The sequence below is a fragment of the Exophiala xenobiotica genome (assembly GCF_000835505.1).
Source record: "Exophiala xenobiotica strain CBS 118157 unplaced genomic scaffold supercont1.3, whole genome shotgun sequence".
Lineage (NCBI taxonomy): Eukaryota > Fungi > Ascomycota > Eurotiomycetes > Chaetothyriales > Herpotrichiellaceae > Exophiala > Exophiala xenobiotica.
In genome coordinates, this window is record NW_013562492.1 from 2,943,633 (window position 1) to 2,967,630 (window position 23,998).

Consider the following 23,998-nt stretch of genomic DNA (forward strand, 5'->3'; position numbering starts at 1 on the left):
CGTAGTATGTCATCAACTGGGGCGAACGATTTTACCTAGGTACATAGTCACGGTACTGCATATTTCAGGCGAACGACATATGTGCATTTTCATAGAGGTCGGTCTTGTTCCATTGCTTGAGATGGCTGGACGGTTGTCATTCCTTCTTGTTTAGAGCGAAGATGAGGTCTCATGCTGCGGAGGCACTTCTTGGACAAGCCCAGGAGCATCAGGTCTTTTTCTCCCTCTTGGCCCTTGCTATCTTCGCTGTCTTTGCAGTGTCGCCCGGCAAAGTCGTCGGAATGGCAAAGATTCGATATTGGCACTCGGCGAAATCACTGGTACTGAAATACAAGGATGGCAGAACGACTTCGCTCGCCAACTTGTGCATGTCTCTGATCCCACCATGCCGGCTCAATCCATTCCTCTTCAACGGCCATCTTCAGACTATTTGGACCGTCATGACCCGCCAGTCTGTGCCGATCTACTATAAGCGATGGATATTTCAGAACAAGGACCCGACCTACACAGGACAATTTGCGGTTGACTTTGCGACGACGCCGAACGATGACCACGATCCGACTCTACCGCCAAGAACAACTTACTACACCGACCAAGAGTTCAACCAGCTTGGCTCACTCGACACTAGACCTATGCTTGTGCTGCTTCACGGTTTGAGCGGCGGGTCTCATGAACTTTACCTTCGGCATGTCCTAGCTCCTTTACTTGGGGATGGGGGATGGGAGGCATGTGTCGTTATTTCCAGGGGTTGTGCTATGACGCAAGTCACCACCAGTGTTTTATACAATGCACGCGCAACGTGGGATGTCAGAGAGACTGTCAAGTGGTTGAGAAAGACCTTTCCCAATCGACCTCTGTTTGGAATTGGATTCTCGCTTGGAGCCAACATTCTCACCAACGTAAGTATGAATCGTTGGTCCTCCCTTTGTGCTAATTCGTATAGTATCTCGGCGAAGAAGGCAGCAACTGTTTGTTCAAAGCAGCCGTTATACTGTCTAATCCGTGGGACCTGCACGCTGGCAGTCTCGCCTTGCAGAGAACGTGGTTCAATCGAAATGCATATTCGGCGGCGATGGGCAAGAGCATGAAAAGGCTGTTCGAGACGTGAGTGTCGATCAAGGAACCCTGGATATCTCCTCCTGACAAGCTTCTTACCTGCAGTCATGTTGACCAAATCTCCACCAACCCCAAGATCAATGTGGACGTTGTCCGCAAGATCAGGTATCTTCACGAATTTGACCGGTATGCCTCCTCCACTCTTCTGACACCGAGTTTCTGATCGCTTTAGACATGTGCAAGGCCCAACGTGGGGTTACCCGACCGAAGGAGCCTATTATCGCGATGCATCGTCCATTGACTCTCTGTTTGCCATAAGGGTTCCATTCCTGGCGATCCATGCAGAAGATGATCCGGTGGGTCGACGCTCCCGCATGTCGGTCCTTGCTAACAGGATAGGTGACTGCAAGCGAAGCCTTGCCTCGAGAAGAAGTCCAACAGACACCATATGGTGTACTATGCACCACAACAACGGGTGGTCATCTGAGCTGGTTCGAACTCGGCGGCAAAAGATGGTTTGCCAGAGCAGTAAGTCCCACCCCAGCCTGACCTACTTCTCCTTCGTGGAGCTGACAGGTTGATCTCTCCCCCTCAGACCACAGTCTTCTTTCAGACAATGGCGCGAGAGATAGACCTCGACGCAATATCTCAAACCGATGCCGCCGGCTCTCAGCTCGAGGGACAAATATCTCGAGAGCAAAGAGATCCCCTGAAGCCAGTGTTCGAGCCCATGAGGAGGAAAATGCACATCCCAGCACAGCATTAGACTGTCATAGACCTCATAGACGCATAGAGCCATAAAGTCTCTTTCCAAGCCTTTTCTCCCTCACATTCACGCAAATGAAACGCGCTTCTTGCTCTTCTTCTCTTTCGGGACATCTCTCTCGGCCTGCAGCTCCTTGTCGCTGCCTTTCTTCCCCTTCTTCAACCCCTTCTTGACTTCCTCCAGCGCCTGCTGCTTGTGCTCTTTCTTCTTCTCCATCTCTGCCCGCCTGGCCTCGCGGATCTCCTCCATCTGCCGGGCCTTCATCATTTTGCTTTCAATCTGTCCCTCTTTCTCGGCGTTGACCATCGCCAGGATTGTCATCATGCTCTCCTTGTCGTCAACGAAGATCTTGCCCTTCTTCTTCCCGCTGGGTTTCTGCACACCGACGGGGGTAATCATGTTCAAGGTTGGCAGGCCGAGTTCTTTGTCTGTGTACGTTCGTGCGTGCTTTTTCGACGTCTTTGCGTTCGACGAGCCGGTGTTTGAATGTGAGCCTGGTCTTGTCTTTACTTGTTTGGATGAAGGGCGTTTTGCCGACTTCGATTTTGAGGTAGAAGGTCCTGCGGTGGCAGACTTGCGGGCTTTCGGGTTATTCTTCGATGCGGAAGGTGGTTTGGGAGCCATATCGATGTTTTCGTTCGCTCTGGGGCGGTTGAGAGGATGTTGATCTGGAAAGGTCGGGCTGTGAAAGCGGATCGAGGTTTTGCTGGCTTGTTGGCAATTAATTGTCTTTGCGGCTTGCGCAGCGAAAATATTGACCGAAGATCAACCGCCGTGAATTTTCTTATCTTATCGTGGTGCGTCTCGTGGGTCTCTCTTTCTTACCAGCTCGCCAGGTATGCTTATTGATAAATACGACGGCCACGGACGCCTCTCTAAGCTATTCTTCTTCTACGGATGTGAAGCTGGAAGAGCTCTTTTGGACTTCCGAAGTCTGATGCCGCAGCAGTGCGTGTCTACATTGTTCCAGGGTTCAGGCCCCGGAGCACCTGCCGGGCTTGAACATTCAGCCTTGCTACCCATATCTTGCACCTTCAATTTCTGGATCAAACCATGTTGGCTGAATGCCGTAATTGATTACAGTACTCTTGAGCTTGGTGTAACTCTCGAAGGCTTCCTGTCCGTTTTCCTTGCCGACACCGCTCTCTTTGAACCCGCCCCAAGGCGACGATGGATCATTCAGATGGTGGCCGTTCACCCAGACAATACCCGCTTCAATTTTGTGGGCAACACGGTGAGCCTGATTGAAGTCATTGGTCCACACCGAAGCACCCAACGCGAAGGAAGTGTCGGTGTTGGCGATTTGGATGATATCATCCTCCGACTCGCATTTGATTGCTGCAATGACCGGACCAAAGACTTCGTTGCACGCGAGATCCGTCCCTGAACGGGTTTCGATAATAGTGGGCTCAAAGAAAAAGCCTTTGCTGTTGAGGCTTGTTGAATTGCCGCCACATAACACTCTCTCTCCCTCCTTCCTCGATCGTTCAACAAATGCCTCGCATCTCTCGACCGCGGCCTTGGAAATCACCGCACCGATCTGTGTGCGGACGTCCTGCGGATCACCTAAGCGTAGCTGTTTGACTCTCGCCACTAGTAGTTTCAAAAATGGCTCATAGATATCCTTGTGCACCAAGAGTCTGCTCCCAGTTACACAAGTCTGCCCACTAGCAATGAAGCTGGCAAAAAGTGCCGCTTTGACCGCTTGTTCGACTTCAAGACTGGGAAACAAGCATACGGGTGCTTTTCCGCCCAGTTCAGCAGTTATCGGAACCATGTTTAGTGCAGCAATGGGGGCAATCGCTTTGTAAGTCAATATCCCTCCAGTCAAGTCGATCTTGGATAGGAATGGACTTTCACACAAGAACTTCCCTGTTTCCCGACCGTAGCCGTTGATGATCTGCAAGACACCATCGGGAAGACCTGCCTCTTTGAATAGGTCTCCCATCTTCAACACGGACAGAGGAGCAAGCTCGGAAGGCTTTACAATGACCACGTTTCCTGCGGCCAGTGCTGCCGAGATCTTCTTCATTGCAATCAGCAACGGATGGTTCCATGGTGTGATTTGGGCGACAACGCCGAGCGGTAAGCGAGTTAGAGTATTAATTACTGGTCCCTTGAAAGGCGTGACTCGACCTTCATAGACTCGTGCTAGAGAGGCAAAGTACTCCAACCATTCCGGCACTCGGGCTAATTGAGCTCGCATTTCGCGGATAGGACGTCCAGTCTGTACAGTTTCTAATTCGACAAATTCGGGTATCCTGGCTCGAAGCAGCGTTGCTGCCCTTGATAGCACTGCATACCGCTCTGAGGCATCAGAGCGTGCCCAGGGGCCTTTTTTGAACGTGTCGACAGATTTTTGAACGATTTGGTTGACAGAGGCTTCAGTGGTCGCATCAATGGTAGCGATGATGGCCTCGGTCGCTGGATTCAATACCGTGATCCGTTCTGTCGATTCTGAAGTGTGGACACCATCGACCCAATTCGAGACATGAGGTATATCGGACATATTGGACCCGAGACAGACCCTCTGGAACAGCGTCCTGCACGAGAAAACGGCTCGCACGTTCGTTAACCACGCGCGAGTAACAAGAACACTCACGATAAGGAGGGCGCCTCAGGGAGCAGTGGATGGCTGGATCCGCAACGTAACCCCTTCTTGACCATCGGTGAAGTGCTAAGCCACTGAACCAAGCACCGCTGCCTTTTTGCTGAGCATCCAATTAGTCCTCTCAAACGATACGCTTGCTGGATGCGCAAGTGCCGTCTTGGAAAGGTAGATTAGACGAAGCCTCAATGCGACGGGAGACGGTCTGATAAGATAAGATTAACTATTCAACCGCTGCCATTCAAAAGACGTCACCACTTTTCCGCGAGCACCAGACCTGCAACGCATAATTGAACATTCTCGTACTCGGGCTGCACACCTCTGAGGAGTGGAGCTTGGGGTTTTCTTCTTCAAGTCTACCAGGTATATGCACATACCTACACGAGTCTGGATGAGCAACTTCCGCTTTCGCAACTGTCGATTCCTGCACAGCGTCTCTGATCGATCTTCTCGGGCCATTGCTCCTACCACTGCCCAAGGTCTCCCGGCTTCCGCCCTTTCTTCAAGCGAGGCTATATTCGAGCACATAGGACGTTGTCAATCTTCGGCTAGTCACAATGCCTCCTCCCTCGAACGTCAAAGACATTGCTCCGCCTGAGCACCTTACCTCCCTTGCTGCCGGTGGCTTCGCCTCAGGTGCTCTGCGCTTTGGGTCCATCTCTCTACTCTCGCATTTCCTCCTGCTTCGCCATCCGGTATACAGAGGCTTGACGGTCCAATTTAAGGTATTTCTGCAGATCAGTGCAATGACACTGGGCGGGTGTATCTTCGCGGAGAAAAGAGTGACAGAGTACAACGACGCTGTGAGACGCAGAAACCGTGCTCTTGAACGGAGTCGACGGGCTTGGAGTGAAGAGCAAGAGATCAAAGAGATGGTGGAGAGACGGGAAGCTGCTGGGAAGTAAGGTTACTCGACAGGGCATCCTGGAAGCATACATTTCATCTCCCCAGCGCCTGCGGTCCTTCTCGATCCGTCGTTTCAGAAAAGGGACATTTAACAGAGTCTCCGAGCCTGCTCCTCATGGGCAAGTACCATGACACACGGCCTAGTTGCAGCTTGGGACGATCTGTTCAACGAGATTGCGTTTTTCAAGCTTGGCTTGGTGAGGTCCGGCTAACCAGGCCAAGCTGGGCTGCGCCCGAATCGATGCGTGGTGCTACGCCAAGTCTGTGAAAGGTCCTTAACAAGTTCTCTTACATTGCATAACAACCCTTGGGAATCTTTGGCCGCTTTCGAGCACAAGCACGAATACCACGAATCGACGGGCTCAAAGTTGGGATGACGAGACGGCAATCTCTTCTGGTCAAGAATGAGAGTTACACGAGACTTGCTCCAATTTCATTGGGCCACGTGCGATGCTAGGAAGAAGGAACTACATACAACTAGGCCGGATACCTGCCTGAAGGCGCCTACTCTTCTGCAGGCTGGCACAATGATATCGACGAATCAGACTGCTCGGAGGAATACTTCGCTGAACTGGCCGTTGTATGAAGTAGTAACTAATGGACATTCAAACCTGAAGAAAAGAGCTGACGGTTGGTTAGCCGCACTGCGTCCTATTCTGGTCTCCTAGTCATGCGCAAGTCATCCTGCAGTGCCTGAGGCTATGCTATAGCCCATGAACCACACCTCTACAGTTTAAGGCATGGTCTCCTCCTATCAACCGCAGTCCTCGTGGACTGAGTGAACCCTCTGGCAACCAGACCTCAATGGATCCCGTCAGCGCTGCTGCGAGCATCATCACCCTTGCAGCACTCGTAAAGGATGTTCTTGAAACTTGCAGCAAGTTCCGCAGAGATCTCCGGGACTGCCCACGGCTCTTGTCCCAATCCTGCGACGAGGCCCAAACTCTTCATATTTTACTGCAACGTTATGTGAGCCTCCAGAGCCATGTCTCATCGTCAACCAAGTGAATGGCCCAACCGTGCTTCGGACGGTTCTTTGCGAAGTTGAATACTGAAGTCTTACACTTCACAGCTGAACAAGCTTCGGACGGAGCCCGCGAGGAATGATACGAAATGCATAGGCTCTAGGCTACTGTTCCCGCTGCGGAGGAAACAGCTTGAGGATGCTCTTGACGGCGTCCACCGTCTCAAGTCTCTACTCGAGTCTGCTCTCGGACTTGACAACAGGTATGTAACCAATAACCAACCTTGACCTTGTACTAATGGCCTGTAAGCCTTTATCTCCAGAGTTCTTATGTTCGAATCGAGAGACTGGAAGGACTGCTCCTTGCTAACGGCGACTTTCCCTTGAGCTACACACGCCACGGACCTGTAGAGGAAGTGCCAGGCCCAGCATGCAGGAGCTCCCAGCATCCGCGAGTTACTTTGGAATCTGGAGACGACTTTGCGCTTCGGGAAGCCGGACAAAGCCTTACACAAGCCTCGACGCAAGGGGACGGTGTTATCCTACTGACTAGATATGAGGGCGAATCGCCAGCCTTGAAGTCTATTACGCGGAAAACAAGAACAGTATCCAGCAATATCCAAAATCTCATATTTGGGAGCTTGATCACGGAGGTTATGACCTTGCTTTCCAGGAAGACTGATGTGTCAACAGACCAAAAGTCGGGCATCACTTCGACGGTTCTGACTTTGGTTCCTTCGAAGCCTTTCCAGCAAGGGATCGTTCGCTTTCACATCTCATGGAAACCAATCCATCAATCTTTCCAAATGCCCAGTTTCAACCTCCAATTTGCAGACGTCGTGCCTAGAGATCATCCGATCATGGCGGCATCTGGCCAGAACGATTGCGCGATGTTGAAGAAGATAATTGAGAACCGGACAGCTTCCCCTAACTGCTGTACTCTTGAAGGCTTGACGCCCCTTCATTTTGCTGCGGCCTCCGGCCACGATGGTGTGTGCAGATTACTCCTGCAGGAAGGTGCCTCTTGCTCTTCAACAGGCTTTCGAGGTATAAGCCCTCTCCATGTTGCTGCTCACTTCGGGCATGTAGGGGTATTTAAGACATTGTTAGGTGTTGGCTTAGATCCAAACGACTATCACGAAAATGGATCAAACGCAGTTTTTGAGCTCCTGCTCTCTCAGCGGGGGATCGGCCTAGCAGAGGTATCGAGCCGCCTGAACTGGTTGCTGCATGGCCAACAACAACATTTCATCGATATCCAGGCAAAGGACAGCGAACATCGGGGGGTCATAAGTTACGTCGAAACCTTAACCGGCGCTCCCAATGACAAATCTGACCGGGCATTCGATAAAATCAAGCCATCCATCGAGGTATTACTGGATCAAGGAGCTCAGGCCGATGAACTTGATATTCACCGCGTGTCTCTACTTCACCAAGCATGCGACGAAGGGGACTTGGAGCTGGTCAAGATGATCCTCCAAAGAAAGCCTGACCTTGAGGTTAGAAGCCAGTGGGATCCTGGACATGATTTTGGAGGATGGCTGGACTGGACGCCGCTCCATATAGCCGTTGTCAATCAACACTTGATGATTGCCTCCGAGCTCGTCAACAGTGGTGCGGACATTGATGCTGGATCCGAGTCTAGATTTTTAGGCGGACGTACCCTGTCCCCACTGAAACTGGCCGCAAGGAACAATGACGTCGAAATGCTTGAGATGCTTTTTGCTAAAGGGGCAGGAAAGAATGATTCTGTACTCATTGCCGCATTACATGCAGCTATTTGGACAGATGCAGTCGAAGCCGTCCGTTTTCTCATCGACGATGAGGGCAGGCGCCAAATATTCACTCTCAAGAACATTGGTGCGCGTGTGCCAAGTACAAAAATGCTAGAAGTTCTATTAGAAGCCGGTCTGCTGGTTGTGGAAGAGCACGTACTCAACGGCAACGTTTGTTACTGGACTCACCTGACTTATGCAGCGTGGGCAGCAGATGTCAGCGTGGTAACGTCACTTCTTGACCATGGGGCGAACCCCAATAAAACAGCGCCTGCTCTCTTGCCTGGACTGGAAATGACACCTCTTGCTTTTGCTGCACTGGAAGGCCATCTTTCTATCGCAGCTCTGCTGCTCGACCGCGGAGCGGATCCGTCATTAACAGGTAAGGGGTCGCTTCCGCCTGCACAAGTGGCGATTGTATCAGGTTACGATGATATTGCCTCTTTGATCCTCAAGCACACTCATGGAGCAGTTCCAGAAGCACGATGGGGCACGACCGTTGAAAAGCGAATGGAAGCGGAATCATTGACGTACGACACGCAGAGTCCGATCGAGTTGGACCTTTATTCCGCTATTGATTGACAGCAACAATCTATTGCAAGTCAGGGAAATGCTTGAGAAAGACAGTGCCATCCGTTGTAGCAATGGTTATGGGCACTTCGTCAGTCCTCTTCTTGGATATGCTATCTTCAAAGACAACCTGCCGATCGCCGAGGCGCTCATCCGAGCTGGTGTGGTTATCGACGTCGGTGGCGATTCTTTCAGGCCCGGTCATGGAAGCTGCAAGGTCTCCCAAGAGCGAGTTCATGAGACTGCTGATCAATAACGGAGCAGAAGTCAACATTAAAAACGTGGACCAAGGGACTCCACTTCTCCGCTGCTTTGACCTATCCTACGCACAAGTCGAAACTCGTTGCAACAACGGGGAAACGGCCAAGATGCTCGTCGAGGCTGGGGCATATGTCAATGTCACCGATGCACTCGGGCGAACACCTCTAGGCGAAGCTGCTCAAGTCGGTAATTCGGAAGCAGTGGAGATCTTGGTCAATGCTGGAGCATGTATTGACCAGGCTTGCTCGATCCTTTCGGAAGACCCCCCAAACCGGTATGAGGTCGATAGACTCATGCTGACTCCCCTGTCATGGGCTGCACGCAACGGCCATGACGAGGTGGTGCAGCTCCTGCTCAAGAATGGAGACGACTAGAAGAGTCTGAAGAATGATCCAGCGCTGAAGTACGTCCACCGCAACCACATGGAGTCCTGGTTTTCTACAAGGAGCGATGATGACCAGTCAATCCTGGCACCTCTCAACTTGCTTGAACCTATTACGCCAAAGACGGGTGCAGCAGCAGCTCGGATTTCCAGGCACGCCAAGAGCACGTCTGCAAAAGGCCGTTGTTGCTACGAGCAAGAGAGCGAGGGAAGCCTCCTTGAAAGATCTCGTACTTTCCTTAAAGGCATCTCCCGCCTACTGAGCCAACATCTGGAGACGGCCTTCGCAAAAGTCAACCACCTCCGGCTGGAGCTGGTCGTGTAATCAGCGTGTGTACCCTCCTTTTGGCTCAGCAGGTCGTGCAGTGTTCCTCGCTGTACAAGGCTAGGGACTTCAAGCTGCTCGCCGCTGTCATTCTAGTCTCGTTCATCTTAGGTGGTTGGATGTTGCAGACAGCAGGATAGCTATCCAATAAGGGGACCCCCGTGAAGACCGCAAATTCATACGATGATGTACCAATTCCACAAGAAGTGAGCAGTAGCGGATATAGATGATGACATGGCCAATGATTTAGGACTTTCTTCTTTCTTTTCGAACAACTTCATCGGCGCCAAATATGTTCTTATTAGAATAGATATAAAGCTCGCGCCCTGAGTTGTCCGCCCGAAAAAAAAGAATAGGCGCGACAACCCAGGTCGATGCATGAATATAGCAAAACACTCCGGCCAGTCGCAATGTTTACCAAACGACAGACCGTAATACTCTTCTCTGACTTGACTGAACAAGTTTTCAGAATAGGTGGGGTTTCCCGCCAAACGCCATCGCTCAAACATGCGAGAATCATAAAGCACCCAGTGAGGTGTCCAGCATGTATACCTGTTCCTTCCAAACCCTTGGACGTCAAGCCTTGCTGGCCGTTTGCCTTTTCCCACGAGAGACATGATCTGAACCGACCACTCGCGTCACAAGCCATGACGTGGCATGTTATGGCTTTGACGACGCTTCCCTGGTCGAATCTATGCATCATGCTGCGCGACCATTTCGTAACTCTGCGTCTTCCCGCTCCAGACCTTCCACAGCGGCACCCTGTACCCAACGCCAGGGAACCTGAAAGGACTGACTCTCGGACTTCCGCCGGGGCCTCGTCTCCGGGATCCGACGATGATCAATCTCGAATACACCCACCAGATGGACACTCCCAACACGCCTGCCAGCAAGAACCCCAATGCTGTCAGCAACATCCAGTTCTTGCCCATCCAGAAGATGAATCTCGCGTCGCTCCCGTGCCAACTGCTCCCCTTGTACGTCTTGAAAAAACTCCACGCATGATTATTATATTCGCTGGGCATGAGAACCCTGACCCGCCCCACCCACGTCTCCGGATCCAAGTGCGCATGCTCGCCCATCCACTTCTTCCATATCACACTCAGGAACAATGGCCCGGTACTCGCCATGATGGTGATGTATGGAAGTATCCAATTCCGATCGGCGCCTTGCAGGCTTTCCATGACCCTGAGGAAGAACGGGTGCTGCGGAATGGCCCCCATGACATCGTTGGATATACCCGTGGGCACAGTCCTGCGCACGAACGCGGTGTAGCTGAGCAGCGGGTCTAGGCGCCGCTCGCAGCCATCGTCGAGATCGATGTACACACCGCCATAGTGCGCCAGGACGAAGTATCGAATCGCATCGGCGCGCTGGATGTTGTGCTTGTACCGCGTAAATGTGCTCAGGAACCAAGGGTACTCTTTGGCAATGAAGTCGTGCGACATCTTGTCCGTCCAAAGGATGTATTCGTAGTCTGGGTGTAGGTTCATGCAGGACTGCTGGGCAGGGAGCCAGTGCGAAGGAATGGATTCATTCTTGTACGTCTGATGGATGATCTTGGGTATCAACTGGGGCCGGTTGTCAAGGAGGGTCGAGTTCGGCGCGGGGATCTCTGAGCGGTGGATGGCATCGCGAGAGGCATCTTCGATGAGCAGGGAGAGAAGGGTCGAGACGGAGTGTAGAAGGAGGGTGACGACGATAACGGTGGTGAGGAGGAAGATGAGTAAACTTCGACGCATGGTGGGCGTGTGGCCTTCAGTTTTAAGGCCGGCCTCGTCTGGACGCAGGATCAGGATACGTAGTTCGTATGGTATCCTCGCGGAGAGCGTAGAGGCGAGACGATACTGGCGACAAAGAGAAAAGTCGGTGGTGATTAGAGGCAAATAAGGCGAGATCTGAGGATGGAGGCCATTGTCGGAGGGTGGTGTCGATCTTAAGAGGGATCCTTGCTTGTACAAAGGAGGGATCAAGCAAGTATTTACGGAGTATCTGTTGAGGGAATGACTTCAGAGAGAAAAGAGCGGGAAAAGAGGGCAAAGGAACGACGACATGGTAAAGAGTTCTACGGAGTAGGGCACGAGGAAGAAGTTCGATAGACACCTGAGAAAGGTCTAGTTTGCGCTGAAAGATTGTGGCAGTGCCAGAATCCCTGCTTTCGGAAGGCCTTGCGACGGTACGCGAGGTACGTGGTACGCTTGGTGGGTGCTTGGGAGCTTGGCCTCAAGGCCTCCAGACACCCACCAGGGTACGCATTGCTCTGCTCGCCTGGCCTGACGCAAATGCGGAATACACCTACCGACCAGTGACCACAAGTACTAGCCGTGGCTAATATACACACGCGGCCCAGGACTGCACGCTGCACAGTCATCAACGCTACTACGTATACTAGGTATGGGCTTTACTACCCCTGGTTTGACCTCTTCATTACTCCATGATGCTCCGTACTCCGTACACACTCGTCATCTACCGTCAGGCATTCTCACGCGGACACGATACATAGTACTCATCGGCCGTAGCTGATTTCTCGCCTTTGAAGCCGAGGCTGGTGAGCTGACTGCCACATTCTGCTTGCTACAGAGTACATCCAATGCAAACAATTCGGATAATCTCCTGTACCTATGCAGATGCTGTACATAACCATATCGCCGTAGTCCTCGATACCTTCACAGAATATTTCATCCCTGATCCCGTCTCCAGCCAGAAACGACGCATGTATCCTCCATCGAGGAAACAACTACTCCATAGGTAAATCTATATTGACCTGGCTCCTCAAACGAAAGACAGGGGGGTATCATGAAAAGGATAAACCAGAAAATCAGAAATAGCCTCCGTCGTCCGATGTTATGCTACCCTCAATCCTCAGGAAGCTGAAACACCGCCTGGCCACGCTCTCCCAACTTTTCGTTAAAATAATCCAAAGAAGATGGATTGTCCATCGTTGGAGTCTTGTCCAAATGCACTCGCTGCAATATTTGTGCCATTGAATCCCCCGCCCCTGTCGACGTTCGACGGCTCGGGTCACTCGCCGTTTCGTCCTCCCACGGAATTCCTTCTGAACGACAATGATTGCGAAACAAGTACTTTTGTAGCCTTGCAACCTGCACGTTCCACTTTTCCTCCAGCGTAGCAATCGCGGCCGCCACATCCTGATCGCTAAAAGATGTAGTCGACGATAGAGAACTGCTATGACGGTGACCATGACGATGTGCTTTGCCGCTTAGCCCTGTGAATGTCTTCTTGATCGTGCCTGTGCCCTTGGGAGGCTTTGAGCTCTCCACTCGGTCCATGGTGTCAACTTCGCGTCGGACTTTTTCAATTGACTTTGCTCGATCATGGTCCATGGACGACATGAAAAGCAAAGTGTGATTCTTCTCCAACGCATTGACAAGGGAAGTAAAACACTGCAAATTGATGTCGTTGTGCTCACAGTGGATCTCGAGCAATGTATCATTCTTCTCCAGGACTTCGGCCAAGGTATTTGCTCCTTGCAGACCCAGACTCTGGTATTCGATTCGGAGCATCTTCAATGTCTTGTTCTTGGCAAGGCCTCTCAATGCAATGTTCAGTCCAATGCCGAATCTGGTCGCGTCCAAATGAGCATGTTCGCCACTGATGTCGAGCTCCTCCAAGGTTCGATTCCTGGCAAACATCTCTTTCAGAGCTTCGCAGGTCTCCACGCTGGCGTCGTACGGCAGGGAAGCACGTGACAAGTCCAGACTGCGCAGGCTAGTGTTGACGGTCAAGGCCTCGATGAGTTCTCGAAAATGGCTCTCTTTGTCAAAATCCATCATTCGCATGCTCAAAGACGACGGTCCGTAATTCTGACCAATCGTCTTGAACAAGATCGTATTACCTGCTTTGAGCCGGTTCTCGTTGGCGCTCACATGCATGATGCGTGGCCGACCGTCATCCCGAGTCATTGATTGGAAGAAGGTCGCCAGGTCCCGACCTGTCAGACTGCATTGGTTGATGTGCAGTTCGCGGAGAATGTCCGATTTAGAAGTGGCGAGGTATGTCGAAATCGAATCCACTGTCTGCTCGTTAAGCGTCGTTTGTGACAAGTAGAGGCATTCTAGTTTCCAAGCATACAGAGCCTCGGGAGCCACCAGAGGTTCCGGGCCTGCAGTTTTCTGTACCCGCGTAAGGTTCAATCGGCGGATGTGGCTGAAAGCTCCGATCTCGCGCTGGAACACTTCGGGACTAAACCGTCCTTGAGCTCCAGAGATGTCGATGACCTCCATCGTGCTCTCCTGCGCGACCAGCGCGGACAGAAGCACGTCAATGTCGTGGACGGAGAGCCCACATTCACCAATCTCAAGAGCACGAAAATGGCATCTTCTCTCCGATGCGGCATCAACCAGGAAGTTCAAATCAGAGTCCGTCAGTCGCAGTCCCGTGAGGACGATCCAGTCGACGTTGGTCAAAGATCTCTTACACAGGGGTGCAAGGGCCTCCATCACACCACAATCCACGGGCTGTTCGTGATCGGCGAGCGCTTTGTTGGGAATGGTGTAGGAAAAATCCAGCCGTCTCAATCGTCGACTTTTCAGGGCCAGGGCTCGGATTTCTTGACATAAAACGGGCAGATCCTGGTGACCGACGATATTTGTGAGATTTCCAGATCGAGTGTGAAGACTATCGAGGTCGGCTCCAAAGGTGTCGTACAAATGTCGTAGAGGACTAAGATTGATGCGCGCAAAGGAAATGGACGAGAATGACTCGTTGTACCGGAGCGCTCGAAACACAGCGAGCAACTCCAATGCAGAGTACGTCTTGCCTGTCGAGGGAGCAAGTAGTTGAAAACAAGGCGCATCTTCACAATTGTAGTCCACAGAATAACAAATTCGAGAAGTGTCCAAGTCATAGCCAGCACAGTAAGCAATGAGTGTACGATCGAAACAATCGTGGTCTTCTTTGGGAAAATTAGGAGGATCCATCTGATCATCGAGCTCAGCAGGTATCTCGAATATGAAAGGCTGCCTGAGCCATTCTGGCCGCAGATATTCCGAGGCGAACCTCAATCGAAGTGCGATCTCGCCCGCAGCGCTCGAGCCCAAGGGAACATTTTGGGGCTGTCCTGTCGGTGGTTTGAATAGCAACTGAAAGGCGTCTTCTTCCGACTGAACTTGGACCATGGCCAAATCGACAATGGCAAAAGAGGTCGTGCTGTCAATGTCGTTGAGAGAAGTGCTAGACGATCGTGTTGACGACCGGTACAAGGGCACCAAGTGGATTTTATGAAGACCGATGATAAGATAGCAAACGGCTGATCCGAGCCGAGTCAAGTCTTCAGCCGAGGCTCGTCCCATTGATCTGTTGACTGAGCGCTGAACCACCTTGAAGACGTGGAAATGTTCCGGATGGTAATCTCTTTCACGCTCAGCGACTCGAGCAAGATGCTCTAGTGTATGATCTTGAATCGGCTTCGGCAATGAGGAGGTCACTTGGAGAACGGCCGAGCGAACGGCCATTACCCATAGATTTGCTTCGCGAAGATCATTGACTTGGAGTTGCATCATGGATGCTTTCTTCGCTCGTTCATCGAGATAGGCAACTTCTACAGTCATGTATGGTCGGCCATCGTCGACTCTGTACACGGCGATGATCTGGTCGAGGGGAATGCCCGAAGCGATGTCCGAATATGCCGACATCTGAAGCTCTTGATAGGAGCTTGCAGAAGACGACCGTGGGGCGTGGCCTTTATTATTGAGGCTGCTGGGAATAGTTGGAAACATTTCGACAGCTCTAGCCTGGCTTCTGAAGCGAATGAGGTGTGACTCGGTGAGAACCATGAATTGAGTCCTCTTCCGGAAGACATTGGTGGCTCCAGCGGCTTGCACTTCTCCGTACTGTAGAACCTTCTGGCCAAGGATTCCCTTCATGTTCAGCTCAGCTTCGTCATGGAGAGATGAAGCTTTAGAATCCGACCTGGTCAAGAGGATCTTCTCTTCCTCGTCAAGAGAACGCAGCGAACGTAGGGATCCAAAGACTGAAGCGCGACCGGATTTTTGGAGAGTCCTTGGCCGGGCCTTTGGGCTCGATTGTTCGGACTCGACAGGACTCGGGAGGTAGTCTGTAGACTTTTTCTCGGTAGGACTTGCGGGTATTTGTATGGGAGGGAGGGCGTGATCCGTCCTCTGGCGGAAGATGCTGAGGCTCTTCCTTCTGCGTTTGTCCGCCATGTTTGGGTGATTGACATCTGACAAACGATTCCGAGGGCACTCCGCCAGCAAATGATTGCACGACGCAGCTGCCTCTGCTGCTCCGGGTCTTGATGAAATTCAGGAGTGCACCATGCTCACAATCCCTGGCACCTTGAAGTGCCAATCTGCCAATGACCGGTGCGTCCGTCCGTCTTTTTACCCCCGGTAGGGCTTCAATCAACTCCGATCAGATCAGGGTCCGGAACTTTGCCGGCTAGGAGGAACCGTAGGCATGCGACTTTGCTGGTCTGAAGAAGATAGGCCGGTGGAAGTTGGAGGTCTCAGAGACTGTGTGTCGTGTCTGGAACCTGATAATGCTTGGAAGGACAATATATCGACAGACGGACAAGCTATAGGACGCTGCCGCAGATTGGCAGGTAGGACAGACGGTCGGTTTGAAAGGAGGGACAAGGAAATGAAAGGTGAAGATTGGGAGATATCGAAGGAGTAGATCTCTTGTTGGGTCGCTAGCTAAGTATACTGCGAATAAGAGCTTCGGACAGTAACTGAGTAAAAAGTATTCGAGGAAAGGTACTCGTGGTAGCAGCCGGGTGAAGTATCCCAGTGGCATGTGGATAACGATGCAATAGCGAGTTGGATGCGAGGATGCAGGGCGTATGCCCATCATTGCCCCAGCCTAACAAACTAGTGCGCCCATGCCAATGCCAATGCTCTGATGACGATGCAAAGGATGCCCCCCAAACCTTGCAGGCACAGGAAGCCGCCAGCGCCTATCTTGGTTAAGACTTGGAATAAACTTGGTGCGTGAGATGGGGCGTGATGGGCGTGATGGGCTTCGTGGGCTCTCCACCAGCCGCCTAGACTGCCTTTTAGGCGGATTTGTTTATCCAGCTCGCCAGCCAGGCCTGCACCAGCCATGACTCGGCTTGACGATAGCCGAGTCACGATAACCGGATGGGCGTTGGGCCATTGCAAGGCACGTGTCAGTGTCAGCTCGACGACCCTCGTTGACGTGAAAGAGTACTCATACAGTACTCTACTTAATTCCACCCGGAGCACACATCGACCGTTGTGCGTATTATCCAATTAACTGGTACAAGACAGATGATCTGACCGATGAGCAAAGACACCATTAATCAAGACCAAATGCGTCCATGCGTGTGTGAGGGTTGGTATCATCATCAGTGCTAACTCAAGCCGGCACCGGTCGCAATGAAACATGTTTCTGCTCTTGTCTTGGGAACAATTTCAGCCCCCCCAAAACACCTCGCTTGATATCATTGTACAACTGATGTCTTGACTGGTAGAGACATTGCACAGAAGGGCAAAATACACCCCCGTTGGATCCGCTATCAGGTCCAGCATGAGCCTAACACGGTGTCCTCCTCTATGGTACGTGATCGCTTTTGGAATCCAGGCAAGTATCCCATCTCTTGCTGTTATACAAACCCCATCACCGCTTCTTTGAATCCGTCTTGTCGCCAGATAAATGGTTGTTATAAAGCACCACTCTTTCTCGCTGTGCGTCGTACTCGTCTAGTTTCCGACGCCATTCAGCCCCTTCCTCGCTCATGGACATCAATCGTCTGACATAGTAACGGACTGATTCATCCTGCTCCTGTGGAGCGTCCAAGGCTGTCTTCCGTCGATTCTTGCATAACATGTAGTTCCGCTGAGTCATTGCTTCTGAGAAAGGGGTCAGCGTGTATTGGACACTCCAGCTGTCCGTCTCCTGCAAGTCCTGAGGTCGGCTGACAGGAAGCTTATTCACAAAGTTTGTGAGGTTCAGCCTCCAGCCCAGTAGTGGTTTGTTAACAACCGGTTCGGCTTCCGGCTGTGATGCAGGCTTCTTTGCCGGCACTTGTTCCTTGATAGCTTCATGGATATCAACGCCCATGATGCTCTCCAGAAACTTGACATCAGCTGCGTTCGACTTACGACCTGCGGGTGCTTGTTCTGTTACACCGTTAGGCGCATCCGAAGGAAGTGCGGTAGCCTCTTTATCCGATTCAGATATATCTGCTTCCTCTCGCTCAGCATCATGCTCTGTCCTCCTTCGCGAAACATGTGCCTTTTCCGGGTTGAAGATGCGGTTCTCAAATGCCGCGATTTCTTCCTTTTTCGAGTTCTGAATCTCAACAATCTCCGCATCCGAGACCGGCTCAGCAAAGATGTACATGTGAGGCGGTTGCAGCTTCGTGGCTTCTCTTGCTTCAAAATGGAACCGCAACGATTGCTTGGGAAACCGTTCAGTTGCTGCATTGAAGATTTCGCTAAGGAGCTTGACACTGAACCGGAACTCGCGGTCTCCTAGTGTCGGATCTGTCTGACCGTGCAGGGCGAGGTCCATCTCCGAGAGAGGGATATACTGGAACCCAAATAAACGTTCAGTATTGTGGTATGCCACAAAGATGCCGTCCATTCGTCCCATGCGCACTTGCAGCGAATATTTGAGGAATGCCGACCTCATCATATCGTAGTATTCTCGTTCGTACGACTCCCACGTGCCATACCTTTCTTTGATCTGATAGCCTGTACCTTGTTCATGCTTGCGGACCATCATACGCACTGCCGCGACTGCCCTAGTTTTGAGATCAAACATGCCTGTGCCCGGGAGTCTCGGATCATGCGCGTCGAGTTGTGATCTTATCAGGAACTGACCTAATTCGCTGTAGTGATATGCTTCTGGCTCGGAGGGCTGCACCTGCATACCATTTCCTGCGCTGTGCGTCTTGCGGTATCGTTCAAACTCCTCCTTGTCATTGGTTAAAAGCTTTTCCATCGACCGACCCAAGCTCATCAGAATATTGGCTGAATCGAACTCTTTATCCGCGTCGACGGCATATACCCCGTCCTTGTACTTTAAGAAGATTGCCGTCGGGCCTCGCTGGATCTTTGTAAATTGATACCCGTCGTCTTTGAACCCTCGAGACAGATTGTCCAGTGTCAGTTCCCGCCAAGCCGAGAGTAGAAAGTGAAAGTGAGACAGGACTCCTGACATGCTGGAAGTCGACCCAATATAGCGCTTGTCGTGCTGCGAAGCGACTTCGCGCAGCGTGGCATCCTCGGAAGATGTGATGTATTTATTTAGCGCATCATAGTTGAACTCAGACACGGGCATCAGGTTCCCCAGGTAGGGATCAAAGTTCCAGACTCTCGACCTGGGGTCTTGCAGCTGGTAGACCCCCGGGTTGAACAGTACGCGAGATAAGTCGTGGCTGAGTTGAGGTACCTTGGACCTCTCGACCTCCAGTGGTTCAAATGCAAAGTTCTCGAGAGTGACCTCATGAGCAAGAGAACTATCCAATGCTGGCGGATTGTCTTCGTTGCTACTTCCCATTTTCCGTATCAAAGGCGTTTTCAGTCTGGACGACGAAACCTTGCGAATCCTGCCAGGGCCGCGCGGAGTACCTGACAGTCTCCGGATTCTAGTTCGAATACCACCAGTCTTTCTGACGAGGCTCTTCCGAGGGCGCGGAACCTGCTTCTGCTTATCCTGGCCTTCACCTGTCACCAGCCCCAGAGCTCGGAGGACTTCCTTCGTAGACTGATCAACTATAGGTTCTGGCTTTCCTGACCTAAAATGAGCAATAGGTTCAAGCTCGCCAATGACCTCCTGGAGTGACCGTCCCGGGAAAGTATCGCGGAGTCTCCGTTCTGCTCTTTTATAACGTTGACCCAACTTTCGTTTCGCGGCGACGCTCTCCAGCGCATCTTCTAACGCCACATCTGACAGAGTTGACTCCTTCGGTCGCAGCGCCTCACCATGAGCCCGGAGCAACTCCCGGAGTCCACCAACATATTTGGCTTGTGAATATGCTTGCTTGGAGAGGATGATGGCATCATCTGCTACCAATGGTTGGAGCCCGGGTTTAGGCTGCTCCTGCGATTGTCTAGATACGGTCAGGTTTCGGGTCTGGTTGGACCAAGTGCGGCCAGCGAGGGTTCGGTCGGAGCATGATGCCTGAAGGAATGTGAGTGGCCGTGAAGAGCGGCAAGATCGGAGACTGGGTTTTGCAAGGATTACAGCTTGCATTCTGTATTGCTTTCGATATTGTAGACCCGCATGGTGCCGAACGGGGAAGGACAGCATATGAAAGTTGCGGGATTCAAAGCTTGCCAACAGACTCGTGCGGCGGGAAATGAAGCGCAATTTTAGTGAATGTTCTGGAATGTAAATGAATGAGGAAGGGAACGTAGTAGGATTAACCAAATCCTCTCTTGAAACTTGGGCGTTGGCTGCGAGATGGCGGACGTGAATTGGTGCACGATAGCGACTTTTTCTCCAGACGGCAGGGTCTCCTTCACTACTAGTATACCCGGAGTAATGCCGGTGCCATGCGAGCATAACCCAAGCATAAGGCTTCAGGCGGCCTCGCAGCCTGGTGCAGCCTCGCCTTGTCGGCTCCTTTTTCGAGTATCAATCAGTGAGTGTGCACTTCTTTAATGGCTTTCATATAGTGGGAGACTATTGACCTAAAGTACAGCGTTGTCACCCATCTCGACTACCTACGTTCTGTCATCTTCAGATTCTCCACCACCAGCAAACTTGTCAACGCAACATCATGCATACGGGCTCTAAGAGCGGGAATGAAGGCATATGTGACGCCACAAACTCAGGTCACGTTGCTGTCAGATAACCGATAAGTAGGCCAACAAGAACCAAGTAAGGAGTTCGTTTTGGCCAGTAGCTTCATCAATGACTAATGCATCTGTCCCTTTGGCCTCTGCCTGTGGTCTGGTGACTGACGCCCTCTCTCCTGCGCGAATCGGCCTCTTTGGGGGCTGCCTGATATATGCATGATGGCAATGTCCTGAATTTGAACCCGCTGAGCCAAGAATCTGGCCAGCTCAAGACCGGTAGTACTGCTTGCACCAACCACGATGGTAGTCTCTGATGAAGTGACCGGAACTTTGAATGAATCGAGAGTAAAGGGTGCTGGATGTGGTCTCCATCCCGTGGTTACTGATCTCTCTCAACGCACATCGCGGAGATCCATAGAGTGAAGCAGGAATAAGGGCTGATTCGCCTTGCCTCAGATCATTCTCCAGACCAGTTGTCCCCAATTTGCTGACCACATGATGTACGATCACCTTGTGCAGGACCTCTCACCGCCCCAAGGCCATATCTTGGGGCCCAATGAAAGCCTTTTTGGTCCCGAGCCTCCGTAGGCCACTGTGCATGCGGAAGCAATGGCAACAACAACGCAAACAGTCCCGAGCAGTATCGCGTGAGTAAGCACAAGGTCGCCTCAAAAGGTTGTGTCACTCCGCCACTCGAATTTCCTGCTCCAAATCCGTCCCAAGCTCTCTGTGGCGCTGCAGAGCAAGCGTGATTGATACTTTTGAGTGCCTTGTCCTGTGCAGCACCACCAAAGATGGCAACTAGTTGTTTGCCGAGAGCGTAAGCATCTTGCTGAGTAATCTGGTAACGAGGGATTCCATGTCATGATGATTTCCAAGTGTCCAGATTCTTCAATACGCAACCCTCTTGGCCTTCCTTGTTCACCAGCTTTCCAATCTTGAAGACCGTTTCACCTTCTGCCTCTAGGATCTTTCGGACCTCACCAGAAGCAACGTCAGAAACGACAAGAACCATTCCAATACCGTTGTTGAAGGTACGACCCATCTCTGGACTGCTAACTCCGCCGGCTTGTTGCAGCCAGTTGAAGACCGCGGGTCTCTCCCACGAAGACACATCGATTTCGGCGGTCAAATGATCCGGCAGCATTCGAGGCACATTCTCCGTGAGGCCGCCACCAGTGATATGGGCCATTCCCTTGACAAAGTCCCGTTTCAGTGCTTGAAGCAAAGGCACAACATAGATGCGCGTTGGTGTGAGAAGCGATTTTCCCACGGTCATGTCCAAGTCCCAAGGAGCCTGATCCGAAAAGTTCAAATGCATCTTTTCGACTATTCGTCGGACCAAAGAAAATCCATTCGAGTGCAGGCCATTCGACGCGAGACCGAGAAGAACATCACCTTCGATCATGCTCTCCATGTCTGGCAGCAATCGCTTTCCGGCTGCAGTATCGAGAGCACCAATAGCGGCACCAACGGCATCGTACTCAGTACCATTCAGAAGGCCTGGCATCTCGGCTGTTTCACCTCCAACCAGAGCACAGTTGGCCGTCTTGCATCCTTCGCAAACACCGCGGACAAAATCGCTCGCAATGTCGACATCTAAGATGCTGCATGTATAACAATCGAGAAACATTAATGGTTCTGCCCCTTGCACAACTAGGTCATTGACGTTCATGGCCACAAGATCAATGCCAACGGTGTCGTGGATGTTCGTCGCGTGCGCAATTTTGAGCTTGGTGCCGACACCATCGATAGCACCAATGAGCACCGGGGACTTTTCATGGTAACCAGCCCTTGTGAGGTCAAAAGCTCCACCAAAGCCACCAATGATGGCATTGGCACCGGGACGGGAGGTCGACTTGACTGCTGGTTTGATTCTGGTGACAAGATCATTCCCTGCATCAATCGACACGCCAGCCGATGCGTATGTCATTGGTGCATCCTCTGGTCGTTTCTCTTGCTCGCTCCTCGCGAACGCCCGATGCGCGATGTCTTTTCTGAAATGCATACCCTGAAATTTGATAGAATCCATTCCCTTGTACGCTTTGGACACTGCCTCTTCTAATGTAGTTGCTGTGGCGGTCGAGGCTATCACTCGGCCTCCTGTAGATATGACTTGTTTGCCATCTCTGCTTGTGCCAGCGTGGAAGACGAAAGTGTCCTCAGGCACTTTTTGTATGGTAATCGGTCTGTTCTTCGCATACGTGTCTGGGTAGCCTTCAGCACAAGCGACGACCGTGGCAGCAAATTTTGGTTCAATTTTCAGATCAACCCCATCCAGCCAATGCTCCGTGCAAGCGAGCATAACTTTCGCAAGATCAGTGTCGTCACTGAGTAGAGGTAGTAAAGTCTGAGTCTCGGGGTCTCCTCCCCTAACGTTGTACTCCAGCACTTTGGGACCAGATTTGGTGATCATCAGACCAGTGAAGAGCATTCCCACAAATGGCATACCCTCACGGCGCATACAGTCAACTGTAGGCTGAACGATCTCGCGGTCAATCTGTGCAATCAACTCCTTTGAGGCAACGCGTGTTGGCGCATAGCAGCCCATTCCACCAGTATTGGGACCCTGATCTCCGTCGAGCGCGCGTTTATGGTCTTGAGCGGGTGGTAGAGATCTGATCGTGTAACCATCACTGAAAGATAGGACGCTCAATTCTTCACCTTCCAGGAACTCTTCAATGACCACTTGTGAGCCAGCTGAACCGAATTCGCGATCAACCATGATCTTCTTCAAGGCTTCACGCGCCTCCTCTTTCGTGGTAGGAATGATAACCCCTTTCCCTGCAGCCAATCCGTCTGCTTTGATCACAACATCGTGGTTGACAGACTCTAGGTATTTTTGAGCAGGCTCGTACTCACTGAAATTTCGAAATGCTGCTGTGGGTATACCGTGGCGTTGCATGAAATCCTTGGAGAAAGCCTTCGAGCCTTCCATCCTTGCGGCAGCCTGGCTAGGTCCAAAGCAGCGAATGCCATTTCTTCGGAAAAATCCCTCAACGCCTGCGACCAAGGGAGCTTCAGGACCAACAACTACGAGGTTCAGTCCATGATTTTTGGCGTGGTGGACCAAGTCGGTGAAATTGTGGGCAGCAATATTCACGTTGATGATATTCTCCGCCTCTGTACCACCGTTACCGGGAGCAACATGCACAACATCAACTGAGGGCGATTTGGACAGCCTCCAAGCAAGCGCGTGTTCTCGACCACCGGAGCCAATCACCAGAATGCGCAATCGTTCCGCCGCCATAGCGTATAGTTTCTAGGACCTGGGAAACCCGAGGTTAGTGGAAGCCTGGGGAGCGGCAAGACGGCGAAACTCGATGATTGGAAAGGCAGGAAGTATATTAGGCAAGAGGAAGCTCAATCACTCCAACATATAGGATTCTTCAAAAAGTCCTTCTGAAGAGCCCACCCATGCCCCATTCTGGCTGGCTGGCTGGGGTGGTGACTAGCATCTGGCTGCTTGCAAAGAGGGAAAGAAAAGACCCGAGAACACGCTCACAGCACTTACTTCGAACACACCGGTACAATGTCAAGTGATGAGAGAAAGACCACTAACATAGGACATATCATCTGTAAGGAAGCTGCAAAGGCCCAGAAGCCTCGAAGTCTGGAGTAGAAAAGTTATCTC

At 51.7% G+C, this 23,998-nt stretch overlaps 10 protein-coding genes across 10 annotated transcripts; 4 read left to right on the forward strand and 6 right to left on the reverse strand.

Annotated features, from left to right (window-relative positions):
- The first annotated feature begins 56 nt into the window (after positions 1–56).
- PV05_05311 (uncharacterized protein) lies at positions 57–1,855 on the forward strand. Its single transcript, XM_013461801.1, has 6 exons — positions 57–899; positions 944–1,104; positions 1,162–1,242; positions 1,289–1,412; positions 1,456–1,584; positions 1,652–1,855. The coding sequence occupies exons 1-6, from the start codon at positions 162–164 to the stop codon at positions 1,820–1,822; spliced, it is 1,404 nt and encodes a 467-aa protein (XP_013317255.1). The 5' UTR covers positions 57–161; the 3' UTR covers positions 1,823–1,855.
- Positions 830–2,503, reverse strand: PV05_05312 (uncharacterized protein). The gene is made up of 2 exons (XM_013461802.1): positions 1,156–2,503; positions 830–1,093 (listed from the first exon to the last, which is right to left on the reverse strand). The coding sequence occupies exon 1, from the start codon at positions 2,444–2,446 to the stop codon at positions 1,889–1,891; it is 558 nt and encodes a 185-aa protein (XP_013317256.1). The 5' UTR covers positions 2,447–2,503; the 3' UTR covers positions 830–1,093; positions 1,156–1,888.
- Positions 2,504–2,652: 149 nt separating this feature from the next.
- Positions 2,653–4,568, reverse strand: PV05_05313 (uncharacterized protein). Its single transcript, XM_013461803.1, has one exon. It carries the CDS (start codon positions 4,329–4,331, stop codon positions 2,838–2,840), a length of 1,494 nt encoding a protein of 497 aa, XP_013317257.1. The 5' UTR covers positions 4,332–4,568; the 3' UTR covers positions 2,653–2,837.
- Positions 4,569–4,987: 419 nt separating this feature from the next.
- On the forward strand, positions 4,988–5,335 carry PV05_05314 (uncharacterized protein; the record flags this gene model as incomplete). The annotated part of the gene is made up of 1 exon (XM_013461804.1): positions 4,988–5,335. One exon carries the CDS (start codon positions 4,988–4,990, stop codon positions 5,333–5,335), a length of 348 nt encoding a protein of 115 aa, XP_013317258.1.
- Positions 5,336–6,956: 1,621 nt separating this feature from the next.
- Positions 6,957–8,657, forward strand: PV05_05315 (uncharacterized protein; the record flags this gene model as incomplete). Its single annotated transcript, XM_013461805.1, has 1 exon — positions 6,957–8,657. The coding sequence occupies one exon, from the start codon at positions 6,957–6,959 to the stop codon at positions 8,655–8,657; it is 1,701 nt and encodes a 566-aa protein (XP_013317259.1).
- A 191-nt stretch (positions 8,658–8,848) lies between these two features.
- On the forward strand, positions 8,849–9,280 carry PV05_05316 (uncharacterized protein; the record flags this gene model as incomplete). Its single annotated transcript, XM_013461806.1, has 1 exon — positions 8,849–9,280. One exon carries the CDS (start codon positions 8,849–8,851, stop codon positions 9,278–9,280), a length of 432 nt encoding a protein of 143 aa, XP_013317260.1.
- Positions 9,281–9,889: 609 nt separating this feature from the next.
- On the reverse strand, positions 9,890–11,708 carry PV05_05317 (uncharacterized protein). Its single transcript, XM_013461807.1, has one exon. It carries the CDS (start codon positions 11,353–11,355, stop codon positions 10,306–10,308), a length of 1,050 nt encoding a protein of 349 aa, XP_013317261.1. The 5' UTR covers positions 11,356–11,708; the 3' UTR covers positions 9,890–10,305.
- A 426-nt stretch (positions 11,709–12,134) lies between these two features.
- Positions 12,135–16,360, reverse strand: PV05_05318 (uncharacterized protein). Its single transcript, XM_013461808.1, has one exon. It carries the CDS (start codon positions 15,796–15,798, stop codon positions 12,469–12,471), a length of 3,330 nt encoding a protein of 1,109 aa, XP_013317262.1. The 5' UTR covers positions 15,799–16,360; the 3' UTR covers positions 12,135–12,468.
- A 453-nt stretch (positions 16,361–16,813) lies between these two features.
- Positions 16,814–20,027, reverse strand: PV05_05319 (uncharacterized protein). The gene has a single exon (XM_013461809.1). The coding sequence runs from the start codon at positions 19,871–19,873 to the stop codon at positions 17,234–17,236; it is 2,640 nt and encodes an 879-aa protein (XP_013317263.1). The 5' UTR covers positions 19,874–20,027; the 3' UTR covers positions 16,814–17,233.
- Positions 20,028–20,218: 191 nt separating this feature from the next.
- PV05_05320 (phosphoribosylamine-glycine ligase) lies at positions 20,219–23,972 on the reverse strand. Its single transcript, XM_013461810.1, has 2 exons — positions 23,879–23,972; positions 20,219–23,633 (listed from the first exon to the last, which is right to left on the reverse strand). Exon 2 carries the CDS (start codon positions 23,612–23,614, stop codon positions 21,227–21,229), a length of 2,388 nt encoding a protein of 795 aa, XP_013317264.1. The 5' UTR covers positions 23,615–23,633; positions 23,879–23,972; the 3' UTR covers positions 20,219–21,226.
- Between the last annotated feature and the right edge of the window lie 26 nt (positions 23,973–23,998).